At 35.2% G+C, this 14,109-nt stretch overlaps 1 protein-coding gene across 1 annotated transcript; it reads right to left on the bottom strand.

Moving 5' to 3' along the window:
• Positions 1–10,052: 10,052 nt before the first annotated feature.
• LOC131034259 (wax ester synthase/diacylglycerol acyltransferase 5) lies at positions 10,053–13,875 on the bottom strand. Its single transcript, XM_057965691.2, has 6 exons — positions 13,464–13,875; positions 12,306–12,860; positions 11,456–11,602; positions 11,156–11,353; positions 10,596–10,733; positions 10,053–10,498 (listed from the first exon to the last, which is right to left on the bottom strand). Exons 1-6 carry the CDS (start codon positions 13,788–13,790, stop codon positions 10,334–10,336), a joined length of 1,530 nt encoding a protein of 509 aa, XP_057821674.2. The 5' UTR covers positions 13,791–13,875; the 3' UTR covers positions 10,053–10,333.
• Positions 13,876–14,109: the final 234 nt, after the last annotated feature.

Here is a 14,109-nt window from a genome sequence, read left to right as displayed (position 1 = left end):
ACCGAGAGATCTACTATTTGGACCGAAAGAGCTAAAGTGTTGTGAAACTTGTAAATTTGACAATTTCAAGTTTGATTTTGCAATATTTATTGTATTTCAAAGGATGATATCTTGATCTAACTTACAAACAGATTCAGATTGTATTTTTGTCCCAAGGGATATATAAAGTGTATGTTCAAGAAGCCTTAAAGAAAGACCAAGTTTTCACAGGTTTTGAACAATTGAAAACACATCATTTAGTCTATCCTAAGGAGATTGGCTTCATTATTATTTCTTAGCCCACACTTGGTACTCTGTCATCTCACACAGTCTTGTCACCCCCTAAAGGGTGCCCATGTTTTTGCCTTTGCGAGAGCTAGTGGAGTCTCGTTATGAGCCTAGTATTAAGGTCTCAAAGGGGGAGTTCACACATATGCTCAAGTGGGACATATATGGTGAATGCCTTAAGGAGAGATTCTTCCCCCTCCATGCACTAAGAATTTAATAATGTTTGGAGGTAAATCGGGTAGCTTCTACTTTTATTTGGAACTAGTAAGGATCCATTCAACACGTTGGGGTATAAACTCAATTAAGAGGTCTCCCAGCCTTGAAAACCAAGGTTTGATATATACCTAAAGGTGTGAAGGAGAGCTATTCCCAAGCACTGTCGTTGACATGATTTTCATCAAATCACATTTATTTTATAGTAGGTTGGAGTACTTGGCATTAGCCGTTCCCACTTGGTTCGTTCCCCTCTCACCGACCTTAATGGCTTTGGCTCTTATAGGCTCCTCGAGAGGGTAGGCCTACTAATGATATGTACTAATGATAGAAAAGATGAGTCTAGCTTTCTAATCACCTAAGAAAGGTGAGAGCATACTCGCCTATCATCGAAAACACATAAGACATGTTTGCTCATTTCCATTGTAATTAGTCTATGTGCCCAATTTATCAAAAATAAGTGCAAATCCCGTGACTGCAAACAAAGTTAGTAGTTTATATTGCATTCTTTGACGGTGAAATGGTTTATGACTTCAGTCTTTCATAGCCAAATAAGTACCTACAAAACCAACAAACTACAACTTAGGTTTAGGAAAATAATAGTCCAGAAGCAAAAATATATGCATAATACAACATTAGAAAAATCCATGAAAAATTGAAAATGCTATCAAATTGACCAAGAATTCTATCAAATGGACCAATAATGCTATCCAGTTAACCCAAAATGTTATTCTAAACACCAAGAATGTTGCAGAATTGACCGAGAATGCTACTAAATGGACCAAGATCGTTGTTACACCGACCTAGAACATTGTCAGATAGACCAAAAATGCTATAGGACAAACCAAAAATGCTAAGGTATAGACTGAAAATGCTAAAGCATAGAAAAACATAAAAGCAGAGTTGAGAAATTCCCCATAAACAACATTTGAGGTGTCAGAACTCTATAATGGAGCCCAAGAATGCTAATCTAGAACTTGAAAGAGCTAATTTGTACCCCAAAAGAGCTAATCAACCAATCAATAAGAAAAATTTAAGCAAACTTGTTAAAGATTAAAGGGGCTAGGCCCCACGGTGGGCGCCAATTAATTTGATGCTAAAAATGTGGTTCAATGAAACCAAGCATACACATAGATGAGACAACATAATGAAATTACGAAGAAAATAGAAAGCTAAACAAATGAAAACCAAATACTTCTTTGAGATGTCCCATCTTCCTATATTCTTGAGGACCTTGAAGGTTGAATAATTGTTGGCTCTCAATGGAGCAATGACCTCCAAAGTGGCAACTCAAGAGTTGAGTAGCTACTTCATGATAATGCAAATGGTATGAAAAGCATGATTATTATGCATGATTAATCCAATATGCTAATTATTCTAGATGATTGAAATGAAAATTCCTAGAGGAGTAATGCTAAAGCTATGAATACCAGGGATCCTTATTTCTCCAAAATGAGGGGTATTTATAGGAATTCCAAGGCCAAAGCTAAGGTGGCAAGAATCGATGGTCCAAATTTGATCTAATGATATCAAGGGCTAATTTTGAGGAAGTTGGAGAAGAGGTTGGAGGAAGGGTCACTTGTCATCTCTCTAGTGACAAGTGTCAAGGAACCTTGCTCATGAGAGGGCAAGTATGCAAGGGAGGACACATGTGGCAAAAGTGCCATGTGTCTCAAGGGGAGAATATCCAACCCATAAGAGGTTGGGATAAAAGAGGTTAGGATGTGCAAGAGGATAGAGTTAGTTAGACCCTAGGATTAGATAGAATGGGTTAGGTTAGGGGGTTAAAAGTTAGGAACCATGTACTCATTTGAATTTAGAAATTTAAATATTTAGAAAAAGATAATTAATCTCAACAAATCATGATTTGATTTGTTTTAATTAATTACGAGATTAGAAGAATGAATTTAGACTGGGGGGTTAATTAATTTATATTAATTAATCAAAAGTGGATTATGAAATAAACTTAATAAATAAATCCTTAGATTTATTTATAAGTAGATGAAAGGGGAAATTAATCAAATCGCTTGTGAATTCAATTAATTGCGAAGGGGGATTAATTAAATAATTGCATATTTAATTAATTATCTTCGGACCATTTTTAGGTGTATACAAAAACTTTTATTTGTTTCAAAAAGTGTGGGCTGCACACGTGCATGGTATGGTCCTGAAACAAACATTTTTAAAAGGCAGTTTTTAGAAATCTATTTTGAATGTCAATTTATATTATATGGGTATTAAAAAAAATTACAAATTTGGAAAGTAGACTCTAAGGGCTATATTTTGTATTACTAACTTTTTTCAAGATTCAATCTCTAAGTGCTTGTAAGTTTCAGCTCCAATGTGGCAAAATCTGAAAATTAGGTAAAACACTTCCACTTTTTGGCCAAAAAGTGGACACAACTTCTTGCACTGACCCACTTGAAGGTACTTTCTTAACCCATAAAAATAATTAAATAATTTTACTTATATACAAGTAGATTTGAACAAATATAAACCTTTTAGATGAAGTGATGTATGCATCATCATCATTCAAAAATACCTTCACTCTAATACAATCCTTTGAATGAAGGTGTTTGGAAAACTTCCCCTCCCAATCCAAATTTTCGATGTCCCAAAAATGGGACATATGGGTCTACTTAAAGAATATAAAAAGGAGTCGAAGATATCAATTGATGTAAGCTCATTTTCACTTTGACTTAGTTAAGCATTAATGAAACATATATTAGAAATTATAGTTCTTGAAAAATAAAAAAACATTAGACATAAAATTCAAATATTTTAAATAACTCATTCTGCTTGTAGCGTAACAAGACAAGTCCCTATGTGGCTAATAGATCACATTTCCCCCTTTTTAGGTTATTTTTTTTAAAACATTCATCCTATTTTAATTTCAACTTTTGAAACTCCCTAGAAATTTTTTTGGCATGCTTAATGTATTTTAATTTCATCATTCTTCTATAGTTAGTCCATATGATGTAAAGGCAAATATAACTTGTTAATTTCCAACCTACCAAGCATATTAATTTGTCGTATGGAAATTATATTGTCTATCTAATATTATGGATGCACATTTGATCATATTTATCAAATAATTGAAATTCAAACTATAATATGCTATTAAATTCTAATTACTTAATAAATAGGGTCAAATGTGCATAAATATTACTATTGAAATTAGGGATCACTGAGAGGGGGTGAATCATTGATCTACCGGTTTTCAAAATTAAAATTGAAACCACCTGAAGCATAAGCATGAAATTGAAATGCGAAAACACAAAATAACCAACCACAAAATCATAAGACTAGGATTTTTACATGGAAATCCAAATGGGAAAAAACACAGTGGGATTTGAACCCATAATATATTCCACTTATGGCCAATAGAAAAATAATATTACAATATGGGGAATGCACTTGTATTCAGGCACCCTACGTAGAGCTTACATCTCAATTACAATAAGGGCTACAACCCCAAAAGGCTCATTGCCTTACAAATAAACTATAGTGATGAATTATAGTAAGTGAACTCCAAAATAGCATCGACAATGTTTGGATGAGTTCGGGTTAAGTCCCAAATACTCTAATTGAATCACCTTTTCTACTCTGCTCTATTTTCTATCTCAGTCAGTTACCAGATCAAAAATGTGCACGTGAAACTATGCTACAAAGGATTCTTGATCACCGCTCGTTCACATACCAATCATACCACACACCAAAAAGATCTTCTGCACCAATCTTTTATATACATAATCACAATCTAGAACATTCATTAAGTCAGTCTGCTAATGTAACGTGTTGTCATATGTCAGCTTCACTGGATCACCAAATAGGTGATAAAATGATGTCTCTATGTTGGCCCAATCATCCTATATACAATGCATGACACCACAATCACCGGAAATCTTTTGAACCAAAATTGCTCTGCTCAACCTGAAATACCAGTTAACTGGCTACCGGTTGACATCCGCTTCTACATATCAAGATCCATTATTACCAGATAGGAATCCCATGAAGAGTTGCCATCAATGACAACCCTAAACCATTAATCAAGCATCAAAATGCATCGGATGAGTGTCAATTGCCAACAATTACTAGATAGATGTTTCAAAAAAAAAACTTTTATACCTTAATTTAAATTAAATTATTTAAAACATGAAACTTTACTTGTTGAAAGTTTTCAAGATGCATCTTTGATGGAAAATAAATTTACCATTCACTACATATTGTTAAGTTTTTATTAATAAAAGTGGGATAGGCTCGTACCATTGAATATCCATATGACAACACTTGGGGCACATGAGGGATGTACAACTAGCAAAAAAAAACCCCACTAACACAAAAACAAAAACCAAGTAGGGAATCCTGAAAACTAGTAGAGATACTAGAAAACAAACAAAAAATAGAAATACTAGAAAATAGAAAACCAGCACAACCACCCAAGAAAGGCACAAAGAGATGGACTAGTACATGAAGGAATTTTTATCCTACCAACCATAGCATAAACTTAGCACTTTATCAGATCAGAACGACATCTTTTTGGAAGACCCAATTCCAGAGCCAGAAGACACCAAGCAGAATCAAGGGCAGCTTTAACTAAGGACTCTATGGAGCCTAAGTTTGCAATCAGGGCCTCAATCCATTTTTGTTTCTTCTCACTTTTCCTATTCAAATTGTCATGTATGGTCGAAATATCCTATAAAGAGGCTTTATTCATGGTGGCCACATTCCTATAGCACAAAATTGGCCTCCTCAATTTTGATTCTAAGGGCCTCCTAGGAACACTTACTTTCTTCCACCTCCATTTTAGTCCCTATCATCTTTAAATTGGCACTCATGTCTTCAATCCTCATGTTCACATTCTCCCACTTCTTCATATGACCAACAAATTCATTAGAAGACTTTGAAACTCTGTCATCATCAATGTCATCAAGCCAAGTATTATCCCTAGATTCTGCCTCACCAACTACCTCCAACCTGTTAATTTTCCTTATTGCCACATTCATTTGCCTAAAAAGACACTTCAAAAAATCTTCTTGGATTTGCATATCATCTTGAATGTCCTTCACAATCTTGGTGATGACTGTAATCGATCTTGGGGGCTTAGTATTAGCAAAGGGGGGAGTGTTTGTGGGAGGAGGGTAAGGGTTAATATCTTCATTAACATTACTGGAAGGGGACCAATTTGAGCCCATAGTTTCAAAGGAATCTAATTCATCAGAGGAAATAGAGTTGGACTTCGAGTCCTTAATAATTTCCACATCCTTGTGTTCCTTGATCTGGGGTTTGTTAACAAGGTCATTTTTAGAGGCAACAATGGCTTTAAATTTAGTCATGTGGGTGGGGTTTTTTCTAGAGGAAATTTTATGGCCTGAATGAGATACTTTAGCAAAGTTAGACGGGGTGATAATAAGATCAACATATAAGTTGGGGTCATAGGTGGACCCAATTTCAATAGTGGGGATCCCACCCAAAGGGGTTTGGGCCAAATGGACATTATACAAGCTACAAATAAGGCCCTAATGAAGGGACAATTTACCCTTGGCAATAGCCTTCGAAAAAGATTGAGACAAGGAAGATAAGACCCAGTAAGGAAAGTTCATTCTTACTTTGTGGCACAGATAGTTCAACATAGGCAAAATTTGATGGTGAAGTCTCCTCTTTCTGTCATCCAAGGTGAAATATTTCATGAAGAGAAGGGCAACCTATTTCCAAATAGTAGGGAGCTCTTCTCTATTGTAGCCGCTTTGGAGTTTAGAAACCCCTTCACTGGGTTCAAAGAAATTATTGAAATATTTCTTATAACTCCCCTTAGCTTTCTTGGGGAAGAAAATGCCATCTAGGGCCAAGCCAATCACTTTCAAAATGCTCTCCTCAGAAACCACAAAGGAAAAACTCCCAATCTTAACAATACCATTATCTCAGGCTTGATCAAAGGTTGTAGAAAGTTCGGGATCATGGTCATTCATACCCTCCATATAGGAGTCCAAATTTCCTTGAGCTACCTTACTCCAAAGTTCACCATTATTTTTGAACTCAGAGCATTCATCTGGTTCAACCTGGTTCAAATCTCCTCTCATCCATGCAACCCTAGAAGCCAGATTGAGAACACGACAAGTTTGAAAGCACTAGTGATGAGTACTAATATAATTAAATTCTTGTCGCCTTACCCAGCAAAGAAAGGATAAGGCAAGAATAGAAAATACCAAAAAGGTGATCTTGGGATTACACATCATTAATGGGTATGTCATTGGAAATCATGGCATGAGCTACACTAGGCGCTTCATACAAGTGGGACCAAACTTTCAAATTATTAACCATCGCGCCAAGCCTGACCAACTTGTTTGCCATCTTGTTTTCATCGTGCTACACGTAGAAAATCTAACATCACCAAGAGTAGGGCAGAGGCCACTTCAACCATGTTGGAAGTTTTTACCCCAAGGTTTGTCACATAAGCGAGGATTAGACATCCACATGAATCCCTAATTACACCACCCTCTCCTACCCGAATCAAGTTGCCACAAGAAGACCCATCAAAATTCAAGTTTAGCCAACTGGTGTCAGGGGGGTCCATTTAATAGAATTATAGAAACCAATAGGACGGGTAAAAGAGTAGAATCCAGATCCCAAAATCTGGTAATCACCCAATCTAGTGGAAGCAGAGGGTGAGAATTATTTTTCTTCACAAACATATCATATTCTTTTTGAAATTCAATATGATTCTATTGAGTAATTCCTCCCATCCACACTTTCTTTCCCTAAAGATTTTGTTATTGTGCTCTTTCCACAGGCACCAGCCGATGTGGAAGAAATATTGTTTCCAAAGCTCTAGGGATAGAGGATGCCTGGAGAGGAAACAACCTAAGATATTATCCTTAGCAACAAAGTTCCAAGCCCATTCCATCAAAAACATGCCAATAATATTTTGTCTAACATTCCAAGAAAAAGGACAATGGAACAAAAGATGTTCAATACTTTTTTCCTCATTTTCACAAAGCATGCATCTATCGGCCAGTTGGAAACAGCCAAATTTAACCGTGAAGTTTCCATCCTTTGAGGGAGCCCAAACCATGATATCATCTTCATCTCTTTTATAACATCTGACAGTGTTGAGAATCCTAAGAAGCTCAAGTCCACAATACACTTGAAAGGATGAGGAAAGTCACTGAATTTGAATTTCCACTCCATAGGATGTGAAAGGGGAACCCAATAGTCGCAAAGATCCCACATCTAGTAAATATCTAAGCTTCAACCAACACACAAATAGGATGGAACTCAAGAGGGGTAGAAGAGATCCAATTGTCTTTCCAAAAGTGAATGTTTCGGCCATTACTAGGTTTCCAAATCAAGCCTTTAGAGAGAAAATCGTAAGACTTGAGAAGATTGTTCTAGATATGAGACCCTCTAGTCACAACATTCAAATCCAAGAAAAAAGTCAGCAATCTCCCATCTAGATACTTATTGGCAATAATCAAAGTCCAATTGGTAGCCTCAGATAAAATTCTCCAACAAATTTTAGCTAATGGAGCTTCTTGAAGGGCTTCGAACCTCTGATACTCAAACCCCTACCATGTTTACTATAGAAAAAAATTTCCCAATCAACAAGGGGCATTTTGTTACATTGATCTACACCAGCCTAGAGAAATCTCCTTTGAATTTGATCTAATTTTCTAGCCTAGGAAGGAAGGATGCAAAAAAGAGAGAGGAGGTAAACCAAAGCACTTTGCAAAGAAGCTTTTAGAGCTGAATCTTACCAGCACTACTAAAGACCGCACCTTTCCATCTAGCTAAATTTCTTTGAATTTTTTTCAATAGGACCACCCAAAATGAATTTTCCACCTTTCTTGCCATGAGAGGGAGGCCCAAATAAGAAGGCGGGAGAAGAGAAATCTTACAATTGAGGATGTTCCTAATTCTATTTTGGAGGGCTTGATTTATATTCATGCAATAGAGAGTTTTTTAATCCAAATTGATTTTTTGACCAGAAGTACTGACATAGTCTTAAAGGATGGTCCTCCAGCTCTTAGCTTCAGCAATGGAAGCTGCACTTAAGAGAAGGGTGTCATCAACAAATTGTTGGTGGGAGATGACAAAGGGAGCCAAGGAAGGTTTAACACCTTTGATGACACCATTTTGAAGAGCTATCATTAAGTTCCTTCATAGGATCTCTGCCATAAGAGTAAAGAGGTAGGGAGAAAGGGGGTCTCCCCTATCTTAGACCACTTGTAGAATTAAAGGTGCCATGGGATACCATATTGGTAAGTTAATGTTCTATTCCTAAACAAAATTTATGAAGGCTTATATATTCTTGCTAGTCGGGAACATAAGATAGGTGGTTGATCCCTTGAACCTTGGATGAAGTCAAGTAATGAAATTGAAACTTCATTAGTCTCCATACCTAAGACACTTTTGGTTAGTTGTTCCATGGTCTACAAATATAACATTTTAAATGGGTCAAAAGATGGCATTTGGATGATTAAATTTTGATTGAAATAACTAGTATCAAATAGGGAAAAAATGAAATCATTAAGAAAGATTGATTAGAAAGATTTTGAAAAAAAAAATATGTGAATTTTTGCAAGCTCCAAATTGATGAGTTAGTGTGTAAGTTTTAAAATTATTGTTTTAATTGATGATTATGATTATAATGGTGAGCCTTATATCTACATATTTATTTTACAGGTAATGAATACCTAACGGTTGAAGTTTCCAATTTGAACATTTCTTAAACAATATTTGTGAGAGATGTGATGACTTTGAGAAATAAGAATTTTTAATTTTGTCAAGTTAGATCTATTTAATCATTGAAAGACTAAATGTTGTATATTTTAAATAAAAGTAAGTATTCATGAGGTCATCTTTTGTCTATGTATTTGGATAAATTACTTGTAAGATTGTAATACTTTAACATTATAGTTTTATTAGTTTTTATAAAATAAACTTTATTCCTAATGAATTACATTATATTTTGTTTCACAAGTTCAAATCTTGCCAAGGGTAAGGTATGTATGTCTCACTTGTAGCTCAGTTAGGTACCTCCTACAAGAAGTTAAGTCGTCAATAAACCCATAAAGAGACAACATCGTTTACTATAAAAGGATCTATTTCCATCCACTTCCATTTCTATTATGTAGTATACAATGAACCACTACTACTAATACTAATTCATTTGGTACTATTTGATGTCTAATAAGATAAACTTGGTGCATCAATGATATACTTAAAGTAAATTGAAAAGAAATAATTATTAACTCAAAAATAAATATTATTTTTGATTAAAAGGGTCAAATAAGTTTTGAAGGGACAAAAATAAACATTGTTGATATTTTAATATTTAAAAAATAATATAAATACATGTTCTATTAATAGATAATAAAAATAGACAAAATCATGACAAATACCATCACCAACTATTGATATATGTTCAGCTAATAAATCTTGTCCCATCCATAAATTTATTGAAATACTATTTATATCTTTATCTGCAGTACATATCTTTATCAATATTAATATCTTGCAGTACATATCTTTATCAATATCTTTATCAATATTAATATCTTGCAGTACATATCTTTATCAATATTAATTGAAATACTATTTATATCTTTATCTGCAGGACATATCTTTATCAATATTAATATCTTGATTACTGTTGATGATATAATTTTTTTTTCAAGGAGTATATGGAAAAACTGAAAACACTCATCATCAACTTGCATAGACAAAAAATTGATATCCAAAAACCAATTTTGATTGAACAGACTGTCCCATAGACTCTCTTTAATCTCGACTTTTTAAGTCAATATATTTTTTAATATTGACGTACTAGCCTGCAAATGGAGGAGGTGAAATATCAAGATAAATTTAGTGGAGTTGTTTTAGCTGCTGCTTCTTTCATCACTTGCAAGGCGTCTGCGCAATCTTCGCAAAGCTGCTGCGGATCGGGAATTACGTCTTCTGATACTAATGCAACCAGCTTTCCTTTTCCAGCGTAGCTCATGAAATGAATTACTATTGACTGCACAAATATGAGAACAATCTCTTTTAAATGTTGTATATAACTCATGTAAACATTTCTGAATAAAAAAATTGTGACAGAGAATGAGAATACAGACATGATAGTTAACGTGAGCCGTAGGAATAATGTGAGTAATGGGGTTATCACTGAGTTCGATCTGTTCCACGGGGCCCATCACATTCGAGAAGCCCAGTGTAGTGCTCGCACCTAATCTGCCGACAATGTACGCCAACAACTGCAATTTCATTAAAGTATTTGTTGTTTTCAATGAGAATTTAGAAATCAATTTGATCTTACCTGTCCTCAAAATTACTGACTCTAAATCTTAGTGTGTGATTTAAGTCATTTTAGTTTTAAATCATATACGTATTAAGCAACAAATTAAGTCTAGAAGATGTTAGTCAGTTCTGAGTGAGTGTGTGATTTAAGTCGTTTTAGTTTTAAATCATATACGTATTAAGCAACAAATTAAGTTTAGAAGATGTTAGTCAGTTCTGAGTGTTTAACGCAACGTATTAAACCTAAAAAATATCAGTCAATTTTAAATATTTAACACTTTTAAATCTACAAATATAAACTTAATGCCATTCATAACAAATACTAAAAAAAACCTTTCAAATCTTAACCAAATAAAACGAACTGCTCAAAAAATATCACCTTTGTTGGCATGTATTTGGTTAAGCCGTATGTGAGTGATGCCTCGTAAGATAACTTCTTCCTCCTGGATATCATTCTTGTATCACGGCAATATTGAAGAGGATCTCCATAGTGGAACATAGGAAGCGGAAACATCCATAAACCTACTATATTCCCCCACGTAGCTTTTGATGGGTTTTTCATGTTGCTATCCAGATCCTGCCCATATTTAATTCTGATATTAATCAGAAGTTCTATACATCAAGCACAGAGGATTATCTTAAAAAGAAAAAAGAAAAAAAAGGCTTGGCTTCAGATTACTTTGAGCATAGTAAACGGCCTCATATTTACTGGAACCATTGCTCGAAGTCTCGTGTTTAATGGAAGATGCTTCTCTGGTACTTGTAGCCTGCTCATATAACGCAAAAAACCAGCGGAAAGCGCTCCCATTATCACGTCGTTCAATGTCTGCCATAAAAAATTCTGTAAGACTAGTGGAAAACTTTCTGCAACGATAAATACCAGTACAATAAACTACTTAAACATGGATAGAGATGGTTGGTCCAAAATGGTTGTAGAAGAAGAATTACATTGAAAAAAGAAGTCTTAGATACAAAATAACTAGTGGTTGAATAAATAAGAAATTAAATTAAATAAATATCTTAATATTAATGATGAGCTAAAATAGATTGATTGAAAGAAAGCTTATTATGTCAAATCCATGTGAAAAAGATTATTTGAGGGTCATTATCAAAGAAAAAGCTACATTTTTAATGTGCAGCTGAAAATGGGTTTATACCATCTTAAATGTAAGAGAGGCAGATGAACGGTCCCCAAAGAAGAGTGGAAAGATTGGAATCTGTGTTTTTTTGCAATAGAGGAATCGTTGAAACAGAATGACATTTTATCATAGAATGTGTTACTTATAAAGATAACAGCACTCAATATAAAAATAATTTGAGGAACCTAAATGAACTATTTAAAAAGACAAAGCTTCACAAAACTGCTGACTCCTTGATTAAGATTCGACTACCGGTCTCATAGAGATTATTAAAAACTCCTCCATTCATTCCTTCTATATGATCCTGAAGACGTTGAGTTGGTCCTTCTCTATAAAGCCATCTATGATTCATTCATAATAAAAAATGGGTACACAGAAACTTTCACTTACCCCATTAACTGCATTTTTAACTAGACAAATATCTTCAATGCTGAGAGTCACATGCGCCAAATGCTTTGGACCAATTTTTGATCTACTGTCTTGTCTCAATAAATTCCTGTCCTGCTTCCATAGCAGAGTGGCCCCATACTGGATCAGACATAGGAATGTGAACCAAAGCCCTGCAACCACATTGCAAAAAATTTGCAAAAAGGCTGTGGATCTCTGGCCAGACGATTTATGTTGTGGGATGGAGGATGACACGTTAGGATTTGCAGCTTTTCTAGTGGAATTTATGAGGGAAAGAACTGAGACAGAGTCTCCTAATGAGTGATGGCTTCTGAATACAAGGCTGGCTGCTGCATCTCCGGAAGAAACATGCAACACATGGACTTCCCAGAGAGGCCTACATGGGTTAAGTGGAGGAGCAGTCACTAGAGAGCTTGTATACTCATTTATGAAGTTGGGATTCTCTACAGTGGATAGACTAAAGCATGGAACAATCACGTGATCCTCTAACGCCACCTCTCTGAGTTCCCACTTCAGATTGTTGTGCTTGTCCTTTACCTGCACTCCACAATTCATTTCAAGTTATCAACAACATAAATTTCAAAGCAGACATGATCAATATATGTATTTCCAATATACAGATGCACATCTAGCTAGCTCACATTGAATAAGCTTAGGTGAGCATTTCCTGGTGAATACCCACTGTGCAATCTTCACAGGACATGTTTTAACTCATATTCATGCATATAAGTTTGCTAAGTAAAATATAATGTTTATTTTAGCTTTTCCACACAAGTCGCAAGCATTTTTTTTCTAAGTTGAATGTTTCTCATTTCACTTGTATTTCATATGTAATTTTCCATCTCCCAGGACATGAATACAAGGTCTACATGAATATTATGAATTGTTTCTCGATATTTGTTTCCTTCAAAATCAAAATCAGAACCTAACCCATTGTGTGAGCTCTTCCAAATTTAGTCAACTTATCCGGTAGATCAATGTCAAGTCACTAAGAGACACCCTCAGTCCTAACATCTTGAAGAAGATGAAAACAGAGATCTAAAAATGCTCTTCATTGCATCCATACATAAAAGTTTGTTTATATATATAAAAATACAAGAAAAAAACAGATGAAAAAGGGATAAGGAAGAAAATGCTAACCACAACACTTGAAAACCTTTGGTGCTGTGCCAGGTTATTTCGTAGTAAAATTTTCAAGGAATTGACATCGATTTCTTTCTTGAATCCCACAATGGCTAGGATGTAACTGTCGAACAATGCATCCGAAGTGAGGCATGCCAGTGGACTGAGGGGTTTTCCATGCTTGGGTAAATTGACCATGTCGCTTGCATCATCTGTTTTCTTCACTACAATCTCTTCAAGTTTTATCTTAGGCTCTTCAAAACCATCAGCATCTGCATGATCATGGGCATTTTGCTTAGAAACAAGCTGGCCTTGTGCCCCTAAGTTGCCCTTGGCCGTCTTCATTCTTGTCCATACAACACTACAGATCCTCCTTTGGACCCTTAATTGCTACTTGGCTGGGAAGGTATGGAGAGAAAGTTAGACGAGATGGACAAGAATAGTTAAGCAGTAATTATAACACTGATAGGCAGCATGTGGCAATTGTCGCTGATATGAGACAAGATTTACTTGTTGAAGAAGGGCAGTAATTGCCGATGACAGCTACCAATCTACGCAGTAGCACGATCCTCGTTTGGAAGCTTAAATGCTACTGCGCTGTTAAATGTAAAGAGAACAAGCTAGACAAAAAAAAACAGAAACATTATTGAGAGCACCAGGATGA

This window comes from Cryptomeria japonica, chromosome 3 (assembly GCF_030272615.1).
Source record: "Cryptomeria japonica chromosome 3, Sugi_1.0, whole genome shotgun sequence".
Lineage (NCBI taxonomy): Eukaryota > Viridiplantae > Streptophyta > Pinopsida > Cupressales > Cupressaceae > Cryptomeria > Cryptomeria japonica.
Note: the sequence above shows the minus strand (reverse complement) of the source record. Positions and strands in the feature narration are given on the sequence as shown.

What these genes read in the sequence shown, in the direction of transcription:
- LOC131034259 (XM_057965691.2), bottom strand. Translation starts at nt 13,790, where the DNA reads ATGAAGACGGCCAAGGGCAACTTAGGGGCACAAGGCCAGCTTGTTTCT. An exon ending in AAAGGTTTTCAAGTGTTGTG is followed by an intron (nt 12,861 to 13,463) that starts GTTAGCATTTTC and finishes TGTGGAGTGCAG; the next exon opens with GTAAAGGACAAGCACAACAA. An exon ending in TTAAAAATGCAGTTAATGGG is followed by an intron (nt 11,603 to 12,305) that starts GTAAGTGAAAGT and finishes TTTTTATGGCAG; the next exon opens with ACATTGAACGACGTGATAAT.